The sequence below is a fragment of the Triturus cristatus genome, chromosome 12, assembly GCF_964204655.1.
Source record: "Triturus cristatus chromosome 12, aTriCri1.1, whole genome shotgun sequence".
Lineage (NCBI taxonomy): Eukaryota > Metazoa > Chordata > Amphibia > Caudata > Salamandridae > Triturus > Triturus cristatus.
In genome coordinates this window covers 45,847,472-45,872,815 of record NC_140595.1, presented here as the reverse complement: position 1 = coordinate 45,872,815, position 25,344 = coordinate 45,847,472, and the positions used below count along the sequence as shown (strand labels likewise).

The window sequence follows — 25,344 nt, the reverse complement described above, 5'->3', positions numbered from 1 at the left end:
TTGGTCTGCAGTGGCTAGGTCCGAGAGGGCCCTGAGATCAATATATACCAAGGTGGGACAAGCCCAGAAGACACTTTGCACCCTGAAGCCAGGGCCTTTTGAGGAAATAGCTATACCAAAGGTTGAAGACATATATAACTCCTTTTTTACTAGACTAAAGGTGGACTTTTTCCAAGATCTAAAATTGACAATAATGTTGAGGCAGAGGCTTGGATAGCCCATTTTACAAATTTATATAAACTAAAATCAGATGAGGACCCAGTCCCGGAACTTCCAGCTGCCCCCCTGTATTTTGGGCCACAGAGGACTTTCCCTTGATAACGTGTACAGAGATAAGAGTGGCCATAAGAAATATAGCACCATGCAAAGCCCCCGGCATGGATAAGGTCCCTGGTGATCCGTTTTTATCTGAAATAGATGTCTGGACACCGTATCTTACTGTGGTTTTTAATCTATTTTAAATGGAACCAGCATTCCCAAAACGTGGGCTGGGGCTGAGATTTTTCCCATTTACAAAAAGGGTGCCCCTTGGACCCTGCCAACTATGGGCCAATTTGCCTACTTGATACCACACAGAAACGTTTTAGCAGGGTAATTTAAGCAGGCTTCAGCACTGGTTTGAAGAGAACAACATAACTTTGCCCCCTTCAAGCTGGCTTCTGAGCCAATACTTCTACTGTTGACCAGGTTTTTAGACTACAGTTGATCTACTGGAAGGTCGTAAGCTTTGAGAAGGGTAGGCTCTATCCAATTTTTGTTAATTTTAGAACTGCGTTCAACGTGGTACCCAGAACTTGGTTGTGGAAATGCATTGGGCATCTCTGATTACCTGTGCAGTATAATAGAGAGACTACATCAGAATAACTATGCGCAAATCAGATGTGGTAGGCTGGGTGAGGTTACTGAGCCCATTCCTGTCAAGCGTGGAGTAAGGTAGGGCTGTGTTTTGACCCCACCCTTTTTACCTTGTTTTTAAATGATTTAGTGGATTTTTTAAAATAGTGATATTGAAGCCCCTCGTCTTGCAGGCATGAGGGTTCCGACGCTCATGTTTGCTGACCACACTCTTGCTTGCAAAATCACCTATGGGCCTCCAGAAACTACTTGTGGCCCAACGCACTCTTTGCCACTCTACTCAACACCACAGCACTCTTCGCCAATGCACTCTACATCATTTCAGTCTAGGCTACTCCACTATACTCTGCACAACGCCACGCTATGCCACTACAATCTACACCACTCTGCAACACTGCACTCTATGCCAATACAGTCTAGTCTGTATCACTCCTCTCTACGCCCCTGCACTCTACTCTGCACCATGCCTCTTCACACCACACCACTTCACTCTACTATGCACCACTCTACTTCACTCAATGCCTCTCTACACCACTCTACTCTATGCCAATGCACTCTACGCCTCTCTACTCTACACCACAGCACTCTTCGCCAAACACTGCACATCCTCCAGTCTAGGCAACTCCACTGTCCTGTGCGCAACTCCACTTTGCACCACTATAATCCACGTCACTCTGTAACACTGCACTCTACGCCACTGCACTCTACGCCACTGCACTCTATGCCAATACACTGTATGCCAATGCGCTCTAGTCTGTACCATTCCCCTCTACACCCCTGCACTCTATGCCAGTCCATTGAATGCCACTCTAATCTACTTTACACCACTGCACTCTATGCCACTGTATTCTACACCACTTTACGCCATTACACTACGCCACTCTACTCTACTGCGCACCACTCTACTTTACACCACTTCACTCTATCCTGCACCACTCTACTCTACACCACTTCACTCTACTCTGAAATGATCTACTCTATGCCACTGCACTCTACTCCACTCTGCGCCACTCCACACTACTGCACTCTATTCAAAACCACTGCACTCCATGTCAATACACTCTACACCACTGCACTCTACACTGCACCACTGTAGTGTTCGCCACTGCTCTCTACATCACTCTACTCTGTCACGGCACTCAATGCCACTCCACTGTACGCCACTCTACTCTGTTACGGCACTCTATGCCAATCTATTTTGCGAGACTGCACTCTCCACCACTGCTCTCTACGCCACTCTACTCTGTCACAGCATTCTATGCCATTGCACTCTCTGCCACTCTACACCATTGCTCTGTACAACCCTTTACTCTGCAACACAGCACTCTCTGCTGCTGAACTCTATGACACTCTATGGCGCTGCACTCTGCAGCACTCCACTGTACCCCACACCTATATACTCCACTCTACGCCACTGCACTCTATTCTACTGCACTCTCTGCCACTCTACTCTGAAACACTGCACTCTATGCCACTGCATTCTACGCCACTCTACTCTGCACCATTCCACTCTACACCACTGCACTCTACGATGCACCACTGTAATCTATGCCACTGCATTCTATGATGCTGCATTGTAAGCAACTATACTCTGCTGCACTCTATGCCAAAGCCCTCTACACCAGTCCACTCTACGCCACTCCACTCCACTTTTCGCCATTCCACTCTACAATACTCCGCGCCACTCTCTTCTACGCTACTAATTTTTAGCGATGCCGAACAGCAGCTACGCTGGTGAACAACATGTTATATTATGTTATGCATAGGTGAGATCTATTGACTTTGCCAATGCTTATTACACATGTTAATACTGTCTGGCATAGTTTGCACCTCATTGGTACAGGTTTAACTCTTAATGATAGCAATAAGCAACAAAAAAGTGACCAGCCAACCTTTGCAAAGGGCGTTCCACATCGCTGCAACACATGTTGTTGCGTGTTTAGTAACTTGTGAACCGTTTGAGCTAGAAACAGTTTTTGTTGTTAAAATCTGCAGATTATGCATCAGATGATGGATTATGTGGCAAATGCAGCAAATCTATAATTGTGCTAAAAGCGCTGCAGAATCACATATTTCCAGTGGCCCTGGGCATAGTATTAGGTTAAGTAGGTTGTACAAATTCAAGTGCCTCCATTCTGGCTTTGGGCCCAGAAACTCCTCTGTGTTCATCACCCAAAATGAAACACACTCACAAGCTGGCAGATGTCATACACTCCAAGTTTTATTTATAAACAGCCCCTGATACAGCGGGGAAAAATGCAAAGCACAAACGACAGACGACTGTCAGAAAAGCAAGGTGCAACTCCATATTGGGGGTTCACATAACTCAATATCTTCCTCATTCACTCAACTGCAGTAGTCACAAACACTCTCCTGGTAACATATCTCCTAACGCTTCATCTCAGGTAGGGGTGCCCCAACCCTCCCAGAATGGCTCTCGGGGCGCTGGGTTTGCAGGGCTCCAAGATGGCCGCTTTCTCAGGAGCTCCGGTGAAGCCCTCATCTTGAGTCCATGTCTGGCACGCAAGGCATGGAGTCCCGTTTAGAAAAAATTAGCAATGGCCTAATTTTGTTTTTTTAAATTTCAACCACAGTTTTGGGGAGGTTGCTTTCTGAAAAGTAACAAATAATTCTGTCTTGGCATACATTTTTACTGGAAGTGCTCCTCCTGTGCCACGTCAAAAACAATCCCAGCCAAACTGGTAGGGATAGAGCGGCGCAGCAGTGCAGATGATGTAGAGCAGCGGCTCTTAATCTGTGGCCCGGGGTCCCCTGGGGATCCACGGAGCCTACTCAGAGGGTCCACGACTGCTTGGGAAATTAATAAAGTGTAAAGAAATGCAGAAGCAAAATTTAAAGTTCAGGTTTTTAAAATGTTCTATAAATTGTAAAGGAATTTGAAATTTGAGGCTAAAAATTCCGCAGATTGATTCTTGGAGAAATACAAGTTCATTAAACAGAATATAGTATGGACAATGAGTGGCCTAAATTTAATTTTAAAAAGCTCTATCCTTCCCATTAAAATTACGATTTTTTTTAAATATTTGCTTGTGGATTAAATAAAATATTTCATCATTTACATATTTGTTTGATGAATGCATATTTCTGTATTTTTTGTTTTGTGTTTCAAATCATAAAAAATGCTTATGTCAGGGTTCCCGGCTTCCAGTAATGACTCAGTGGGGGTCCATAGGTTCCTGTAATGATTAAATGTGTGGGTCCACAGAAGTCAAAAAGTTACGAACCACTGATGTGGAGCATGCTACGGCTTACCCTAGAGAAAAAAATGGTCAAGTGTCTGGGTAGGTAAAGACTTGCTTTTAGGATGGAGAAAAGACCATCTCAGATCAAATGGTGAAATAGCAACCCATAGGATGTTTGAAAATAAAAACGGGATCATAAGATAGTGCAAGGGCATTTTCAAGGATCGAGTTACAGGATTGGATTGCCCACTTACAGGAACGGAATGAAATATATATATATATATATATATATATTCACTGAAAAAACCATAGGTTTCACACACGTTATAGTTAGGAATTAGCATTTAAAAAACCTTGCAAATTCACTGAAAAAACCATAGGTTTCACACATGTTATAGTTAGCTGTACATTTCACTCGTAAAAAACCAATGAAATTCCCCCGTTATAGTTAGTGCAGGCAACTATAACTCACGCGACCGCAATCCTCTGCTGATGCTAATACTGTATTTAGACACTTATTTGCCCATGTCTTCTTCCATTAAATTTTAGCTATACATATATTACAAATATTTTTTTTTCATAAAGACACATATGTCATCAGCAGAAGATTGCGGTCGCGTGAGTTATAGTTGCCTGCACTAACTATAACGGGGGAATTTCATTGGTTTTTTACGAGTGAAATGTACAGCTAACTATAACATGTGTGAAACCTATGGTTTTTTCAGTGAATTTGCAAGGTTTTTTAAATGCTAATTCCTAACTATAACGTGTGTGAAACCTATGGTTTTTTCAGTGAATTTGTACGGTTTTTTAAATGCTAAGTGACTTTACGCCATTCGTGGCGTGCGCGCCCAGTTAACGCAGTTTGTTGCGTGCGCGCACGGTGCGCTTCGCGCGCCCACTTTACGCAGCTAGTGCCGTGCACGCACGGTGGTCACGCGGTGCGCTGCGCGCACCGCGTGCCCACGTTATGCAGGATGGGCCATGTACGCACGATGCGCTTCGCGCACCGTGCGCACATGGGGGACATATTATGCGCATCTTTGAGAAATGTATTCTTATTAATTTTATTGGTGGGATAAGCCATGCACAAATGTTGCCCTTCGGGCACCATTTGCGCACGGGGTGGGGAGAGTGTGGATAATTTTATTAAAAAAAGTTTTTTACCGTACGCGTACGGTAAGCGTAATCGCCGATTTTCCGAAAACCCCGGGGCTTGGGGGGTTTTTGAGGACCCCTATATCATTGATGGGTGGTTAGGTTCTGAAGAAACTGCCCCTTTAGCCATTTTTGGGCTTCATTTTTGCTGCCCAACTCTGAGAGCGAGAGAGAAAATGGCGGCCGCCGCTTCCTGGTTTCGACCGATTCAAATGTTTACTAAGATCTAAGAGCCAATCAGAATCGTGCTCGCGCACGTCACCGTACGCGTACGGTAAGCGCACCGTAAGCGCACCGTAAGCTGAATCAGATATATATATTGATTTAAAGGCTATTTTCTCAGAATCTACTAAACAGATTTACACCAAACCTACAAAAGGCACTTCCTTGACCTGAGGACTACCTCTCTGCCAAATTTCAAGTAATTCTGTTCAGCCGTTCGGGCTGTAGCTGTGTCTAAAGGTCATATGGAAAAATGCATGGGAAAAACGCGTTTTGGGACCCCCCTTTTATCTCAGCCCCCGCTTGACGAATCCCCCCGAGACTTTCAGGGTAGGAGCGGAGCGTAGCGCCCCACCTATTTTGAAACAATCGCGAGGATTCGTCGACCGGCGCGAAAGTTATTCAAAATAGAATGTTGCGGTTTTCCTATGGAAACGTGGTCCTAACTATAACTACCTACTGGCGACCGCCAGTAGGTAATATATATATATATATATATATATATTTTTTTTTAAAAGGCAGTGAACTAGCTTTGAGAAAACTCCAAATGGGGGTGGAGGGTCACTCAAGGGCCAGACCAGAAGCCAAAATCAGCTCGGGCAAAAGTATTGATCAGAAGCTGCCACTATTATGGGTTATGGGGGCATGGTTGGGTCATGGCTGACAGCCATCCTATTGTGAAAGTTTCCCTTTTAACCTGCAGCCTACCGGGAAAATGTCATTGATAAAATGGACAATCTGGTCTTGGACCTCTCGATCTGAAGCTCGGCTGGTGCGATCCATGAGTGAGGGTCCGGCTGTCAAGGACCCTCAAAGAACAGGATAGAACGCCTGATCGGCCACTCCGCAGTGATTGCTGGCACCCTTCCTCAGACGCAGGTAGCCTTGTTCACCCCATTGCTCTGTCCAGCTGTAGAGAAAGAGAGAAATGAAGGCACTGAGTGATTGAATGCAGATGTTCGAATAAGGTTATATTGGGTACTTGCCACACTCATGCTAGATAAAGAGAAGTCACCAGAGGCAAGTCTTAGGAAACCATGTGAGTATGGGCCAAGGGGTGAGAAGGCCCAAGAGACAGGAGTTCTTTAGAAGTGATAACCAAGAAAAACAAGGTGCAGAATACCAGCTTTTTAGTTAAGAGAAAAAAGGAGAGTTGCCCATCCATGCCTAGAAAACAGAGTGGCTCTAGAAATCCTACAGGGAAGTCGATAAGAGCGTCTGCATCAAAGGTAAAGTGATGATGAATGGTTGTCATGTTAGTCCCCAGGCATTGCAGCAGTACTTAATTTGTGCCAGTTGTAGCAGGTGGCGAGCAACCAATCTAATTTTTTGGGACCTCAACTTATTTTTTACTGTCTGGCCTTGCCCCAGAGCAAGAGAAAGCGAGAGAGGTCGAAAGGCAAGAAAGAAATAAAGAAGAAAAGAAAAATAGGAAAACAGTGATGAAGGGGGGGGACCAGGGATGGAAAAAAATGTGCACGAGTGAAATAAAGAGAGAGGAAGTGTACGTTGGTGGGAGAAAGAGGCATGAGGTGGAATCAAGACTAGGCAGCCTCGGAGTTCATGAGATAAAGAGACAGGAAGTGTAGGGTGGTGGAAGAAAGAGGCGTTAGGTGGAATCAAGTCCAGGCAGCCTCGGAGTTCATGAGATAAAGAGACAGGAAGTGTAGGGTGGTGAAAGGAAGAGCCATGAGGTGGAATCAAAACCAGGCAGCCTCGGAGTTCATGAGATAAATAGACAGGAAGTGTAGGGCACTGGAAGAAAGAGGCAGGAGGTGGAATCAAGACCAGGCAGCCTCGGAGTTCATGAGATAAAGAGAAGGGAAGGGCTGGGGGTGGGAAGGAGAGACATGAGGTGGAAACACCAGCGTTCAGCAGCACTGCCGGTGGCTCCTAAGTATAACTTTGAGTCATTGAACGTCTTAAATTTTTTTTAATTATGCCCTACATTGTTGCCACACCCACCTCATAAGTCCTCAGGCCATACCTGTTCTTGATGAGCCAGTAGTCCACATTCTTCTGGTTCACCTGAGTGGTGTTGTAGCCCACAGCTAGCATGGCATGGTTCACTGTGCCGGTGCACCATGGGTCGTAGTACACACCTGCGAAATCGACCACAATGAGAGTTGTTATGATGACACTGTACTAGGCCACAACATTACACTGTTGAGAAAACCAAAGATGGGCTCTGAACCCTGTATATCTCCAAGCGCCTTTCTGCTAGGATGGTACGAGGAGTTCAGTGCTCAAGACACAATAGTAATCGGCCTGCTGGAGAACTCTTTGTGGTCTTGAAAAGGCAATTTTCTAGGCCTTTTCAATAACTTGGCACTGCCACTGGGTGACGTTCTGCATTTGCTGTGAGTGTTTGATTGGTTCTGATGCTCCGTCCATCACCACCCCCTTTTGTACCGCTTTGTTCGCCATAAGTTGGCAGGGTATGCTCAGACGTGAGTCCCTTGCTCACTTTGCCACTGGATTCAAGTAAGCCTGGCTGAAGACGGCTGAAATGCCAGAAACCGGTCCTAGGAAGCTTGTTTCCGGTCCAGGGAAGGCATGGCTTGGCAGTTCAGGCTGGACTGTTCCCATGAGGCACAGGGTCAGACTGATTTGCATATGGCCATGTCTGAACTGGGGTGGCAGAGTGGGCTAAAGAACGGTGATGGATCAAACCCAGATCTGTTGACTGGGTGTGAGTGTTTGATTGGTTCTGATGCTCCGTCCATCACCACCCCCTTTTGTACTCACTTTACAAGCATAGACCATGATCCCAGCCCTAAAAATGCTGGCAAGTCGGCAAAGTAAGACAAACACTTGTTGTCACTGACGTCTGCAGTTACGTGCTGGTAAAGAGTATTAGTACCATTTAGGTAACAATAATACCTGTTGGTTTCGATGATTACAAACGGAAGAATTTTCTGAATGAAGAGATATTTAAAACAAATTTTTTAAAAATTGTTTTTTATTCAGTGCCCTGCATCACCAAAAACCTGGAATGGCGTTTAGGTACCCCTCCTCTCCATCTCAAGTTCAATGACCTGCTCGGTAGTTTCCAGTTAGATTTGTGACCATGACGACGGACGAACACCACTACGGGACCTATCATGGGCCTTCAATATCATGGACCTGCTCTATAAGGAGGAAGAACTTTCAAAGTCTACAATACTTAGTCGAGACCTTCCAAGGATACCGGCCTCACAATCATTCCAGTATAGAAGGTAGGTGGAGAATTTCTCACATCCAGGACAGCATCCTCTGGAATGCTCACCATCTCTCCTGAGATTCAAACAAAGCTTCCTGAAACCCTGAACACCTAAACACTGATTTCAAATTGGCTCCAACCTCAGTGTTTGCACCTGAGAGCACCGGGAGAAGGACCTGAGAACACCTGGACGAAGACTATAGAACACGGGGAAACGCCAGAAGACCAAGGAGCTCAGAACAGCACGGTAAGGACCTGAGAACATTAGGACAAGGTCCTGAGAACACCAAGACAGGAACTTGAGATTAAATAACAGCATCCAACTTTAAAGAATTAAAAATTATTTGATTACTGCATTCAACAAGAACTCTGTACCATCATGCTTAACGATTATAAAGCCAGTTAACCATGAGGCCATCAAGGATGGAAGTAATGATGCCATCACATGAAGTTTTTGCTGCACGCCTACTTTTGATATGTTCTACTATGTGCCACTACTACTATTGGCTCTGAAGTTTCCCTACAATTACTGTAGGAGGATGGGATGAGTTCTCACAGGCCACAGCAGATAAGAGTGACTCTGTCCTATCACGACCTGTTGGAAATTCTCCCACCTTTGAGGCAATCATGTTCCCCAAATTTAAGAATGCCTGATAACATAATGTGTATTTGTAAAGCGCACGCTCACCCAGAAGGGTATCTTGGCGCAGATGTTTTATTGTTACCCAACTCAATGGTACTTGTTTTATCGACCTCAGAAGGATGAAAGGTTGAGTGGACCTGTTGGGATTTGAACCTGCGACCATGAGGTTGAACACAGGCCCCTACAGTGGACGCATTAGTCCACTAAGCCACCAGATATAAGTCAGCAAGAGCCACATGTTCCAGCACTAGACTTTTATTAAATACTACTGCTTTCTGGGATTTGTAGTGTTGGGCACCTCGGCTGTAGCAATGGGATCAACCTTTCAAGATCACAGCAGTTTTGCAAAGGAAAGGTTCAGAAAATGGTGTCCCTGATGACATGGAGTCACTTAGTAAACTTACATTTTGATTTGTGTACTTGTCTTCAGTTACCTGATCGGTAGAATCGAAAGGTGAAAAGGCTGGCGTAGACGGCCACAGAGACCGGACCCACGGATGCCACGGCCGCCTCCAAATCAGACTCGTTGCCACGCTGGATGCCAACGACGGAGGAGCAGTTGCCAGCCTTGTGCACAGGATCATACTGGCACGTCTGGTCATCCTATGCAAGAATCAAGGATGCAATAAATATACATTCTCATCTACGCAGACACAAAATGGCGTCCCTGCTGCCTTATCCTCCAATTTATAGCTTTTAGAAAGCAATCACAGATCAACATGGGGTGAGCAGGGAAAGGGGCAGGAAGAACAAATGCTAATCTAGTTTCTGAAAAAGCTTTTTTCTTGAAGCAAAGCAACCACACAATATGACTGCTAAACTGCCACGAGCAAAGCAGACCTTACCCTGTGAAAATCTGTATGTATGTAAGAATGTAGTATTTCTATAAAGCGAACCTAGACGAAAAACTGTCTAAGCCTCTCCCTCTCTTTGCCCCCCCCGCCCCCTTTGCGCTCTTCCAGTCCCTCATTTTCCATCTCTCCTGCCATCCTCAGTGCTTTGAGGCGATCATATAATGACATAAAGCACTATATATATGGGAAACCACTTTACTACCATTTAGGAGAAAACTTAAAACCATCTTGTTTACCGAGGCATTTGAATAAATCCACCCACTGTGCATTTAGTATCTTCGGGACTAAGGGATTCCGGCTCCTGGTCCACGCTGTAAGTGCCTAGAGACCTTGGGTGATTGGTGCTCTACAAATATAATCTAATAACAATATTCATTTCCTACGAGCCACCTTACTAGGTCTGTATCTGTCCCTGCCATATTGGTCTGTCGAGGACCCCACCGTATTCTGTTATCGCCACATTCCCCTATAAGCCTGACCCTCTTATGTCTGACCCGGTCCCAACCCTCAAGCTCCATATATTGTTTTTTTCATCCGGTCATTTTCCAGCAGTTTTTACTCAGCATAGCATTGTTTGCTTTTAGATCATTTTAAGACGGGATGGGCTAAAAAAAAAAAGCAGCTTAAAGACAGAGTCACGTGGAAAGAAAATAAGATGAACAAAGAGATTAAACAGAAAGGATGGGGACACTACTTATTTTTGCCAAGTAATTTTCTCACAACTTCATTTTATCTACCATTTCTAATCTTAGAGATATCCCCGTGTGATGAATGGATACAAATGAAAATGTTGCAATATCTTAGGAGGGGCCCCAGGTGGCGCCAGTGCAGCTCCAAGCAGCAGAGATTTGACATCACCAGACGTAACATGCGACACTCATATGGACGCAGGTGTGTGTTGTAAAAAGGCCAAAAGCTGGCCTAGATGTATATCTGATGTTAGAAAAGAATTCCAAAGTAACTTATTATTATAATGTTTTGTCTTCTTGGAAGGACTCTCAGACCACCCGGAAGAGGGTCTAAACGTATATATCTAAACCAGACTCTAGGGGCGTGTGCTTTAACCCCCCTTAAGTAATTCTTTTCAGTTTTTAGCGCATCTTAATTCACGTGATGTCCTACTTCAGAAATTGGATGTTAGTAACACCTTGGTACTTATGAACTCCTCAAAGTACAAACAATAGCTGTCTTTGTGCCCTGTATACCTGAGAGCAAGAAACCCAGAAACCACGCCCTCTCCTGGGGTCTACCCACCGATGACATCCATCTTTAATGGGGAGAGAAAAAAACAGGCAGCAGAATGTGCTGACCTATGTGAAATTCAAAGACCACATTGTGAAGAGACTGACTCAACCAGAAGCATTACAATGAAGATGGCCGACATAATGAGGAGCTTTACAGAATGCTTGCATGTCAGTCGCTGTTCTGCACATTGTACTACATACTAATGAGATGAGCACCGCATTATTGTGCATTGTGTGAGGTCACTGCATGCACGGATGATGAAGGTCACAATGCTTCTACTGGCCCATTTCAAGAGTGCTCCAGCGGGTGCCTGCGAAATGCCGTGCTTTGCCGGGACCTTTGGACTGCCAGATATTAAAGTTGTAGCCTGGAAATTTCTCTTTTCTGAAGGTCATTTTGTATCTTCAGATTACATTTACTCAACTGTATTCATAGAACCCAAAAAATGTCACAGCTGTCTAAGTGGAGATGTTAGCGATCTATACCTGGCCATGAGATAAGTCCAAAGTGTAAATTGTTGTAAAGAAATTATGGGTTTGGTTATTTTTAAAGTTTGCCTTTATAAATTCTAGTTCTGCTGGAGGCAATTTACCGCCTCTACCATGGAGGCGCCTAACATGCGCCTGATTTAAAGTGCCTTGTCTCTATGGCACAGCAGAGGTAAGGCATCTAAAATGGCCGGTTTTACCAATGCATTCCAGCAAATGGTCAAATATGTGAGCGGCTTCTCATCAATATTTGATGTTGCATGTGGAACTTCTGACTATATACAACTACTTTAAATGCACTCTTAATAGGCAGCTACTTTGCCAGAACCCATATTTTGAAGCCCTGTATGATAGGGTTGTTATAAACACATATTTCTACGGTTTTTGTCGTCTTTCCACGAGCGAATATTTCAAAGCTCGCAGTACCGGTACTGAAGCAGATTTAATGCTTCACATTTGTGTTAATTTACCTCCATCTATCAGTGGCAAAGAGTAGAGATTTGGTAGAGTTGATATGGTTGAATTTCTGCAAATTTCTAAAATCAGAATTTTTTCTTTTTGCGGCAAAATTACAACATTCGCTGCATTTTGATCACATTTTGCATTATTGTCCTCACCTGAGCTCTTCAGAAACATACCAAGTGTGCCTTTGCACTTTCTCAACATTGTATGGAAAACAAACACTCCACAGGCACCAATGTGTGAGCAAGGCATGCCCTGAGCATGGCAGAACCTGTAATCAGCCAATTTGGATCTTGGAAGGCCTATCAAAAGTACTTCGGAAAATACTTGCATCTTTCTAAACTCTTCCCCCTTCTATCCATCCTTTAACCTATTCCGCCAACTAACAGGTTCTCTGATTCCTCCCAAACCTCTTGTTTACTACAAACTCCCAAATCGGTTCTTTTTAACTCCTCCCTCCTCTACCCATCCTTTGTCCTACTCATCCAACTAACAGACTCAAGTGTCTACCACTCCCCAAAACATTTTATATTTCCCTCTACTAATCCACCACTAATCCATCTTTGGGTCCGGAGTAGCGTGCTACTCAGTGAAAATCATTTAAAGGGTTGGTAAGTGCTATATAAATACAACTACAATGTCATCTCGCTAAAGAGATACCTGTCTTCATATGCTTCACTTTTATCTATATTTCACTAGCATCTTTTGTGATATCTACATATATCGCACAGCGTGCTTCAGAATAGCACATGTTCTTGGAAAACCCAGACATGCAGGAAAACTTTAAAATTGCATATCTCGATATCAGACAGCAAAGTTTCTGCTCAAGGCAGCTGTGTATATTTGCCCCCTTTTCTACGCATGTTACTGCACAGAAAATCTGGGAGGCATATCAATTAATAACATATATTGTAACAATGACAAATTGCATATTGATAAGTTAATGAAGCGTGCTAAGCTGCCTTGCCTAAACTTGTGTTAAGACATTTCAGTCTACAGCTTGTACTGTTGCACAAGTCCTGGTGAGGGAAGTTGAAACACTTACTCCACCCCGTCTAAAGCAACGCTTGCAGCTGATAACAGAGCAGCGCATTTAAAGTTTTGCCATAGCATAGCTCCTTGTATGGTAATGTTGTCTTGCCTGCAGAGGCACAAGATTTGATATGGGGATAAAGTCTCTGCGATGCACATAAGAGAGCCCTTTCTCATGCTACCCGTGGTGGACTCACCCTTAATGTCTATGCTGGCAGTGGCATGAGAGTCTGGCACAGGGGTCTCCAACCTTTTCTGTAGTGAGAGCTACTTCTGATCAGTGAAAATCATTGTGAGCTACTGAAGGCCAAGCCACTCGTGCAAGGTTACCAGATACCCTCACGTCCAGCTTCATTGACTTTAAGCCTTATGCCCAAATGTCCATAGAGCCAGACACTATGGTTTAAACAAAATACTTTGACTTGGCACGCTATGACAGCGCTGCCATGTGTGTCAGTGAGAGTGTGGTCTTTGGGGATGTATGAACATGTGTGTATATGAATCATGGGTGACTGAGAGACTGTGTTGTATGTCCTTGCAGTACAGGACATACCTTTCGCTATATGTAGCACCGTTACATGTACAGCACAAACATACAATAATTATTTTTTCAAATGGGAGAAATTTAGAGTGCAGAAACATTTTCTGCCAAAATATTTGTAATATGGAAAAAATGCCTGCACTTTAAATTTCTGTACTTTAAAATAACTGGTTGTATTTTTCAGTTATACTTATTGAACCGTGTCTACTGGCCACTGAGAGCAAGTGGCCTGTTGTTTATAAAACTTTGAAATGGGCAAAAATGAAGAGTTAACTTAATCATTAAGGTAACTTTTCATTTTAATTTTCCCATATTTAAAAGTATTCAGAAACCTACTTTTCTTTGCAGGTCCAATATTGAGTTGACAAGGACTTTTATACCTCAGGGCTTCAGTTGTTGACCTCTGTGACCCTGGAGCACCAATCAGACTGAGCACTGCTGATTATCAGGCCCTGCCCTCTGCAAGCTGATGATAATAAATCTGAGGATAATAATGTAAAATAAACACAAACTTCCCTTAACTTTAAAAGTAATTGACCTCGTGCTACTCCGAAGGTGTCTGGGAGCAACTGGTAACTCGCGATCGACTGGTTGGAGACACCTGGTCGGGCATATTGTGGGACACTAATCTCGTGAGACGCTAATATTGTGGACAGAATATCGAGAGACAAAATATGGAAAGATAAGTGTGTATACATTTTCTATACCTAACGCGAACATTGATGTACCTTGACGAGATCTATATCATCAACATAGATTTTGAGTTAAGACTACTGAATCTATTTCCCTCTTTGCATTCAACTTTCAATACTTTGCCCATGATGTTAGTGAGCCACGATATTCTTGTACTCGACATTCAAGAGCTCAATCCTCAGCTCTAAAGGCATAGGAAGGCCCTGGTCAAAACTTCAGAAAAGAAGAAGTTTGAGGAATATGAAGCAAATAGTGCTGGTTAGGCTCTAGGTCCTAGAGTCAGTGCCGCTGCTTTGCTCATCCCTCCTTCCCTATCCCTCTCACAGCACCGCGAGGCATACTCCGGGGTGCTTTTAGCATTTTGCGACCCATCAAAGCGGAATAACATAATATACAGATATTATACACTTATGGTAAGCAGGTTTACAGATATTGAAGTCGATACAGTTATTTTCAAAACATTTACGACACATCAGACACTCTGCAATTCTGAGCTGAAGAGCCTGGTCCCAGCTAGGGTGATAGCAAGAACTGCCCAGTGGTATGGCCTCCTGGAGTCACTCCTTACTCCACATGGTGCCCAGATTCTGAGTGGGTTTAATTCCAGTCCCTATGCAAACAGGAGTTTGAGCAGGGATCCAAATTCTGAATATTACAGCAAACATCTCCCGCAATATTCCTCAACATATGTCAGCAGTGAAACCTGGTGATATTTATCAGGGAAAAATGGGCACACAACTCTAAAACGTGCACCTTTGTTTGGTAGAAACACTAATTCCACATGCAATGGCCCATTTTCTAACTGAAAGCTCAGAATATAAGATATTTACCATATCTGGTAACAACGGCACCGCGCCCTTTTATCTCCACTCAGAATCGAGACCTAAAAATAGTACTTCATTTTGCTGCCAGGTCCATTTGCCTAAAAGGACCTAGGCGCTAATTCATGAAGGTACTTACGTGTAAGTTAATTTACGAGGGCACGAGTCTCCGCACTCGTGGCGGTATCTCGTCACGGCGCACTGCAGAGAGTGCGCCTTACAGAGATTCCGCTGCGAGTGCGGACATTCCATCCTGAGTGTGGAGACTTCGCACTCGTAACTGTACTACACGTAAGTACCTGCGTGAATCGAGCCCTCAGTGTTTAGGTCTCGCCTGACCCAGCGCATGCGCTGGTCTGGCGAGACTTATTGAGAGGGCTCCAAAAAGTGCTACCAGGCCAGCCTAGAGCTACAGTGCATGGGCGCGCGTGCCGCGCTTTACCGCGATTACTTTAATTTTCGCTGCCATTGATGTTTACTTTGATCGCGATCACTTTCACTTTCGCGGCCGTATGGCCGCTTGGCATAGCCAATAGGTCTCGCATTTGCAACCTCATAAGTATTTAGTTATGCAACTGTTGCATGGCTAAACACTTATAAGGTCCCAAAGGCGAGACCTATTGGCTATGCCAATGCTTGTTTTAAATTGCCTTGCTGCAATTTATAAGGCCGTACACAGGAAGACCCCCCAGGTACCTGGAAGACAAACTGACCAATCGAGAAGGAGCAAAGACTTAATTGGGAGGGCCTCCCCATGCCACGACTTTTCAAAGTACAACAGGAGTTCCTCCATGAAGCCCAGCTTCTCAGGCAAAGCCTAAAAAAAATCTGGAGCTCTCTCCCTACTAATGTATGCTTGACTGCTTCCATTCCTTCATTCCAACATAAGCAGGCCCCTACAAGATACCCAATTAACAAAATTCCCAACCTTTTATCGACCAATTCTTTCACTTATGCTTTTTTCTAAATCAGTTTTTTGGACTTCTATTATGACAAGGCTCTATATTTGTTCTTCTTATATATATCACCTATAACCTGGTACTTGTAAAGCAAGTGCTAATCACCCCTAAGGACACTAGGGGCCATCGAGGCAGATTAAGTGAGCTATTGCCCAGAGTCACATGATGCTGAGCTGAGCTGCCGCCGGCGATTGAACCGCGAGCCCCGTGCTCCGGAGTCAGCCGCCCTGGCCGCTGCGCCACACCTAAAAATGTTCCACACAAGTAGAAAGACTTTATATTCCTCTGCGCTGGTAGGAAACGACTCCAATGATTTCACAACTAGTCATTTTGACTTTTAGAAGGAGGCCTCCTGGCTTCTTACCCGCGCCACATAGGGGTAGGTTGCTTCCGGGTCAATTCCTCCGTTAGTACGCACATACTCGAACGCCCTGCTAATGTAACCTCCCCTGCATCCTTTGTTACCCAGAGGTTTGGAACAATCCACCAGGTTCTGCTCACTCAAGGACACCAGCAGTCCAGTCTTCTTGAAGATTTGTCCCTCGAGGGCTCCTGTAGCACTGAAAGCCCAACAGGACCCACAGTGACCCTGTAAATACGAAGAGCAGTGGTTTAGTAAGCTGTAAACAAATGAGGGGTACGCAGGGGTGAGGAGACCCCAAAAGTAGACCTGAGGAGGACTGTCCAAAAGGGGGAATTGGTAGAAATGTGAACAGAGGGGACCCCAAATTCAGAAGTGGTTTTAGAAAGAAGGTGCACCAGTAGTATTTTGACTCCTTTATAGTAAAATATTACTACAAAAACTTAGTTTACAGGCTGTCGCCTTGACATTACTTCTACTTGTTAATAATATCACTTCAACGCTAAATTATCTTATTGAATGGTTATGGTTAGTGTTAGATTATGATTACCTTATTTATGCTTGATTCATTTAGTTCAATATAATTTAAAGTCAGAGTTACTTAATTAATTAAATTTAAATCAATAATAACATAAAATGAAATTAGAATCAAGGGTAGGATGAAGGTTTGCATGACTTCTCTCCATAAGTGCTACAAAAGTTCATGACAGTCTTTGTTCAACAATGGGGCATTTCGCATGTCTATTTTGCTCTTGTGGCTACGTTTTCTGTCAGGAAACAAATAATTTCAGCACTAAAACACGTTGATACACTTTCAAGTTTGCAAGCATTAAGCTTGCCTGTCATTTTGTGATTTTTTTGCTGCAGACACAAGCCCATTTGCCTATTCTTGCATCTACTGGTCCTGCCCTTCCCTGGGGAGGTTTGGGAGGTTGTGAGCGGGGTTGCCATCTCTTCTATTTTTTTAGAACACCTTTCAAACCCAAAAGTGAGGCTCAATAAAAATAAAAATGTAGGAGTCCATCACTTGTGCTGCTGAATGCTGGGATTGCTGAATCCCCAGACTGACCCATACTGATTCCATCTCATGTCTCTTTCATCAACCACCCTACACTTCCTGTCTCTTTATCTCATGAATATCAAGGCTGCTTTGTTCAGATTCCACCTCACGCCTCTTTCTTCCACTGCCCTACACTTCCTGTCTCTTTATCTCATGAATACCGAGGCTGCCTGGTCTTGATTCCACCTCATGTCTCTTTCTTCCACCACCCTACACTTCCTGTCTCTTTATCTCATGAATACCGAGGCTGCCTGGTCTTGATTCCACCGCACGCTCTTTCTTCCACCCCTACACTTCCTGTCTCTTTATCTCATGAATATCAAGGCTGCTTTGTTCAGATTCCACCTCACGCCTCTTTCTTCCACTGCCCTACACTTCCTGTCTCTTTATCTCATGAATATCGAGGCTGCCTGGTCTTGATTCCACCGCATGCCTCTTTCTTCCAACACCCTACACTTCCTGTCTCTTTATCTCATGAATATCGAGGCTGCCTGGTTCAGATTCCACCTCACGCCTCTTTCTTCCACCCCCCTACACTTCCTGTCTCTTTATCTCATGAACACCGAAGCTGCCTGGTCTTGATTCCACCGCATGCCTCTTTCTTCCACCACTCTACACTTCCTGTCTCTTTATCTCATGAATACCGAAGCTGCCTGGTCTTGATTCCACCTTACACCTCTTTCTTCCACCACCCTACACTTCCTGTCTCTTTATCTCATGAATACCAAGGCTGCCTGGTCTTGATTCCACCTCACCCCTCTTTCTTCTACTGCCCTACACTTCCTGTCTCTTTACCTCACTTCTGGAGATTATTTTTCCTTCCTCTTCCCGTTTGCCTCTTTCCTTTCTGCATTTCTCTCCTTTGTTCCTTTACTGTGATGCCTGATTATTAAAAAAATAAGTCTCATTCCCCAAAAATGAGTGCCGGAGCCCGCCACCTGCACAGATAAAACAGTTGTAATTGCACTGTCGGTGCGGGCCAGGGTCCGTTCTCCCAGACGGTGAATCTGTCTTAGCCCCCCTGGCCGGCAGCAGTGTGCGGTGTCTTGACGCTTGCTACCTTCTAAGGTGTGTAGCTCAAGATGCTGCAGTTAGCCCTGCCTGCCACACGGGGGAGCTCTCCAGCAGCCTCCAGACCCCACAGGATAGGAGGGGTCATTTCTGGAGCTATAATGAGCCCAGAGGACGGACACTATATCAGACATCCTTTAAGGGAGCAGGGGGTCCAAAGTGGAATGGAAACGTGTGTTCCTCTCACTGTCCGCACTTGAAATGTCTTTATCCCCCATGCACCAGTCTTTGATTCTCTCTCTCCCTTTCCCTTCTTTCTTTTACCTCTACTACTTGTTTCACCGTTCTCTCACTCCAGTTTTGCCTTGCACCTCCTCTCCATTCTATTTCCAGCTCTCCGCTTCTGCCACTCACTGTCCCTCCCTTTCTCTTTCCCTCACCCCCCTCAATTTTTCTGCTAATCTTTGCTCTTGCCTACGCCTTCCTCTCTATTCCTCTCCCCTCACCTTTTCTAACTCTTTTTTCAATCTCCACAGCATTCCCTTTCCAAGCCCACACTCCCCTTGTAACATCACCCCCCCTTCTTGTCTCTTCCTCTTCATTATTATTCCAGTCTCCATTTTGTTTTCACTCTTCTCCCTCCCTTTATGTTTCTCTTCTTTTTGTTCAACTCCGTCTCTCCTTTTTCTCATTCCTCCTCATTGTCTCTCCACCTCTTTTGCCTTCCTGTAACAGGATCTATGTTAAGATCTCCTTTGTCTCCCTCCTAAACTTCCCTCCTGATATTATCAATATCTCTCCACTCCCGTCACTCTCTTAGTTTTTTTCTCTCAATGTTCTCTCCTGTTCACTATCAGTTCTCCCTCCTCTTAACTTGCATTTTTCCCTCTCTCTCTATGTCTTTGCCCTTGCCTTCCTTGCATACATTGATTTATTGGCCACTTTGACACTGGATTAAATTGGCTCGCTTGGACTTCACACCAGAGTCAAAATATCGAGCAGCGCTGATACCGGGTGAATGCAAATGAAAAACCCTGTAAAACCACCAGAGCCCAAAAGAACAAATAAAACTGAATTTAAAGTGGCGAATATTGAGTGAAAATGGAGCCCAAGGGCACTGTCTTCGCTGAATCAGATATCTGACCAGCGGCCTTCAGGCAGAGAGATTTCTGCAGCCTGTGCGGCAATCCTCAATGTCTGTTGGAGCGTTATTTCTACACAGGAAGGGGTCATGCAACACTACACAATGTGCAGCCTTGTTCATATCTCTGACTGTGCCAATGTTTCCAGGAGGTTGGCTTACATATTGCAAAATAAAGAAAAACATGCCGTTAATATAACCACAATTTTTTATAGCGTCAACCCAACATGGTCGGATAAGCAGGTGAACATGTTTTGATCTCTTTGTTTCTTCTACCTGGTCTGCTTCAGGGCGAAATCTTAGGACACATTCATTCTGCCCCTAAGTCTTTGTCCCTTTCCATGTAGCATCGTTGGAAACGTTTCTGTGTCTCAACTAGTTTGAGATTCTTCAGTTCCCTGGTTAAAAAAAAAGCTCATTGTCCGCCATTTTGATTTAATTGTGTATTTTTGAAAATTAGATTCTTTCCTCAAGAGCAACATTTAGTTTTACCAGACGCGTAAGGCCGGCTTCACAAAACCACATTTTTCTGCTCCTGCCAGGATACACACAATTTGGGGGAAGGTCTCTGGGTTCTCAATGTTCAAGTCTCTAGGACTCCCCTGCCTTTTCCTTTCTGCTGGAGTTTGGTAAAAGCACACAAAAACACTTGGAGACACTGCCCTTACCGCCATGCACATGGACTTGACTCAATATACATTCTCTGTTAATCGCTGTTCAATTTCCTTACCTCACATTCTGCAAAATGTGTACATTGAAGCCACCTACTGCAGAAGCGCCATACAAAAAAAATATATATTAAATAAATAAAAATATCTCACGGCTGAAATTTCCTGACCTGTCCCACTGAGGCTCTATGTACAACAATAACGTGACTGGTGAAATTCTTCACATAGCACTGAGGCTGACTAACAGCAACAACAACATCCACTGGGTTAAATGTAAATGAAGGTGTCTACTTTGATTTAACATTCAGTACAGGGGATAGACTGCTCTTAAATGCGCCTAATTTTGTGGATATGAGGCACAGTAAACTAAAGTGATTTGTACAAGATCACACAATTCGGGGAGGGGAAGTTGAGATAAGACCCTTGATCACTATAAAACATTCCAATTTTTCGGCTTTAGGAAGGCGATTAAAACTTTTCTTTTTGCCCTACTTAACGCTCTTCCTTCTTATGCTACTTTTCGTGCCGCTCTCCATTTTAGTGATTTGGTTCGCTCTCTGTTGCTGCAGCGCCGGGACGCCCCTTTGCTGGGGCAGCTGTGCGCTTTATAAATCAGTTTAACATAACATAACATGTCATAACATACCAGGAAGGTAGGTCTCTGGGAAAGAGCTGTACGAAGTGCACAATACTGGTTTGTCTTATGCCATCTGTTTAGTTCACGTTAGCTCACCTGGTTCTTCACAGGTGTGACGAAGCCCTTCGCACTCCAGTTCACAGCCTTCGGCGCTTCAAAGGCGAACGACTGTTGAAAAAGTGGCATCTCCATGTGTGGCTGAGAAGGCTCGAGGAAAGCACCATTCATCAACTGCTGGAATTCGTCATCGAGCTAGACATGAAGAAAGAGAGGTCTCCATCAGGTGGTGGCACGGATTAGACGGCGAGGTCTACCATGAGGCAACGGGCAGTGAAACCCATAGAGCGTCTGGCATAGGGCTAAGTTTATTGGAATACAAGCTGATCTACATAACTTTTTAATACCCACCCTATTCCATTGCCTTCTGCCACAACACTGACATGTTATTATCCCATGTACCACAGCTTATTTCCCCTCACAAAACCCCAATTGTATCCCCCAACTGCACCCTCAATGTCTCAATGGAACCATTTCACTGCCTCCCCCCCGTCCAGCACTGTCCCTTCTACCTCAAGACCCTTCAATGTCACCCTCTGAGCAAGCTCTTGTTGACTCACTGCACATCTGCACAATCTGGCTGCAACATAACCCGAGTGTTTCTCTTCCTCCCACCTTTACAGCTCACCTCCATCCCATATTTTCCAACCTCACAACCATGTGGTTCCCTTCAGGAAGACTGCAGACAACACGCTGACCAGCGACACTGCCCACTCATTATTAGCTTCCAGAACAACCCTTTTAGCTCCCCTAGGCCTTCTATGCCCACTCTCTCTCACCCCCTTTCCTGTCTCTACTTCACTGCACTCCTGCAACATCCCTCACATACATGTATTTGCGCCACCAACACAAGCTCGCTGTTTGCTCCTCACTATCACCATTTGCCCCGGGCCTATTCTCAACCACCATCGTATCCTCCGGTTCTTGCACATTCCTCATTGCCCACCGTCCACTACGTTCTTAGACTTTCATGCACCACGTCTCCATGCTCCTTTCTCCATCCCATCATCATTGGCTTCCCTTGGTCATACCCACACCGTCATCACCATCACATCCTCGTCCTGTCGTAACAGTACAGCGACGGCGGCTGCGTTGAGATTTACCAGGTCTCCGAAGTGGTTGATCCTCAGCTTGTAGCTGTGCTTCCCAAGCGTGTGCTCAAGGTTATGTCGCTCAATCTGCTGCAGGTTCCTCTCCCAGATCCCACGCCGGGAGGCCTCTATGCCCTGAAAGAAGCAAGGATGAGTGAACTGAAGGCCCTACAACAGGGCTGTTCAAGGATGGTGGACGGTGCTGGAACCGTGACAAATGTTCAGGATACTTTTTGACTCAGGATAGTCATTCCTGATCCTTGGATCAACTGAATTAGGTTTACCATCTGCAGATATCTATCCTGAACCCTATGCATGTAAGAGGCCCTCTTTGATCAATGGTGGATACATGTGCATTACACCATCTGCAGATATCCTGAACCCTATGCATGTAAGAGGCCCTCTTTGAGCAATGCTGGATACATGTGCATTACACCATCTGGGGATATCCTGAACCCTATGCACGTAAGAGGCCCTCTTTGAGCAATGCTGGATACATGTGCATTACACCATCTGCAGATATCCTGAACCCTATGCATGTAAGAGGCCCTCTTTGAGCAATGCTGGATACATGTGCATTACACCATCTGCAGATATCTATCCTGAACCCTATGCATGTAAGAGGCCCTCTTTGAGCAATGTTGGATACATGTGCATTACACCATCTGCAGATATCCTGAACCCTATGCATGTAAGAGGCCCTCTTTGAGCAATGTTGGATACATGTGCATTACACCATCTGCAGATATCCTGAACCCTATGCATGTAAGAGGCCCTCTTTGAGCAATGGTGGATACATGTGCATTACACCATCTGCAGATATCCTGAACCCTATGCATGTAAGAGGCCCTCTTTGAGCAATGCTGGATACATGTGCATTACACCATCTGCAGATATCCTGAACCCTATGCATGTAAGAGGCACTCTTTGATCAATGGTGGATACATGTGCATTACATTATCTGCAGAGATCCTGAACCCTATGCATGTAAGAGGCCCTCTTTGAGCAATGCTGGATACATGTACATTACACCATCTGCAGAGATCCTGAACCCTATGCATGTAAGAGGCCCTCTTTGAGCAATGCTGGATACATGTACATTACACCATCTGCAGATATCCTGAACCCTATGCATGTAAGAGGCCCTCTTTGAGCAATGCTGGATACATGTACATTACAGCATCTGCAGATATCTATCCTGAACCCTATGCATGTAAGAGGCCCTCTTTGAGCAATGCTGGATACATGTGCATTACACCATCTGCTGATATCTATCCTGAACCCTATGCATGTAAGAGGCCCTCTTTGAGCAATGCTGGATACATGTGCATTACACCATCTGCAGATATCTATCCTGAACCCTATGCATGTAAGAGGCCCTCTTTGAGCAATGCTGGATACATGTGCATTACACCATCTGCAGATATCTATCCTGAACCCTATGCATGTAAGAGGCCCTCTTTGAGCAATGCTGGATACATGTGCATTACACCATCTGCAGATATCTATCCTGAACCCTATGCATGTAAGAGGCCCTCTTTGAGCAATGCTGGATACATGTGCATTACACCATCTGCTGATATCTATCCTGAACCCTATGCATGTAAGAGGCCCTCTTTGAGCAATGCTGGATACATGTGCATTACACCATCTGCAGATATCTATCCTGAACCCTATGCATGTAAGAGGCCCTCTTTGAGCAATGCTGGATACATGTACATTACACCATCTGCAGAGATCCTGAACCCTATGCATGTAAGAGGCCCTCTTTGAGCAATGCTGGATACATGTACATTACACCATCTGCAGATATCCTGAACCCTATGCATGTAAGAGGCCCTCTTTGAGCAATGGTGGATACATGTGCATGACACCATCTGCAGATATCTATCCTGAACCCTATGCATGTAAGAGGCCCTCTTTGAGCAATGCTGGATACATGTGCATTACACCATCTGCAGATATCTATCCTGAACCCTATGCACGTAAGAGGCCCTCTTTGAGCAATGCTGGATACATGTACATTACACCATCTGCAGAGATCCTGAACCCTATGCATGTAAGAGGCCCTCTTTGAGCAATGCTGGATACATGTACATTACACCATCTGCAGATATCCTGAACCCTATGCATGTAAGAGGCCCTCTTTGATCAATGGTGGATACATGTGCATTACACCATCTGCTGATATCTATCCTGAACCCTATGCATGTAAGAGGCCCTCTTTGAGCAATGCTGGATACATGTGCATTACACCATCTGCAGATATCTATCCTGAACCCTATGCATGTAAGAGGCCCTCTTTGAGCAATGCTGGATACATGTACATTACACCATCTGCAGATATCCTGAACCCTATGCATGTAAGAGGCCCTCTTTGATCAATGGTGGATACATGTGCATTACACCATCTGCTGATATCTATCCTGAACCCTATGCATGTAAGAGGCCCTCTTTGAGCAATGCTGGATACATGTACATTACACCATCTGCAGAGATCCTGAACCCTATGCATGTAAGAGGCCCTCTTTGAGCAATGCTGGATACATGTGCATTACACCATCTGCAGATATCTATCCTGAACCCTATGCATGTAAGAGGCCCTCTTTGAGCAATGCTGGATACATGTGCATTACACCATCTGCAGAGATCTATCCTGAACCCTATGCATGTAAGAGGCCCTCTTTGAGCAATGCTGGATGCATGTGCATTACACCATCTGCAGAGATCCTGAACCCTATGCATGTAAGAGGCCCTCTTTGAGCAATGCTGGATACATGTGCATTACACCATCTGCAGAGATCCTGAACCCTATGCATGTAAGAGGCCCTCTTTGAGCAATGCTGGATACATGTGCATTACACCATCTGCAGATATCTATCCTGAACCCTATGCATGTAAGAGGCCCTCTTTGAGCAATGCTGGATACATGTGCATTAC

At 44.7% G+C, this 25,344-nt stretch overlaps 1 protein-coding gene across 1 annotated transcript in view; it reads right to left on the bottom strand.

Annotated features, from left to right (window-relative positions):
• Positions 1–3,058: 3,058 nt before the first annotated feature.
• Positions 3,059–25,344, bottom strand: part of LOC146772385 (procathepsin L-like) — a 41,317-nt gene continuing 19,031 nt past the window's right edge. Inside the window, exons 3-8 of the mRNA XM_085639478.1 lie at positions 22,417–22,539; positions 21,353–21,508; positions 16,743–16,967; positions 9,718–9,886; positions 7,426–7,540; positions 3,059–6,348 (exon numbers count right to left, since the gene is read on the bottom strand). Coding sequence (XP_085495604.1) covers positions 6,249–6,348; positions 7,426–7,540; positions 9,718–9,886; positions 16,743–16,967; positions 21,353–21,508; positions 22,417–22,539 — 888 coding nt within the window. The 3' untranslated portion in view covers positions 3,059–6,248. The remainder of the gene's footprint in view (positions 6,349–7,425; positions 7,541–9,717; positions 9,887–16,742; positions 16,968–21,352; positions 21,509–22,416; positions 22,540–25,344) is intronic.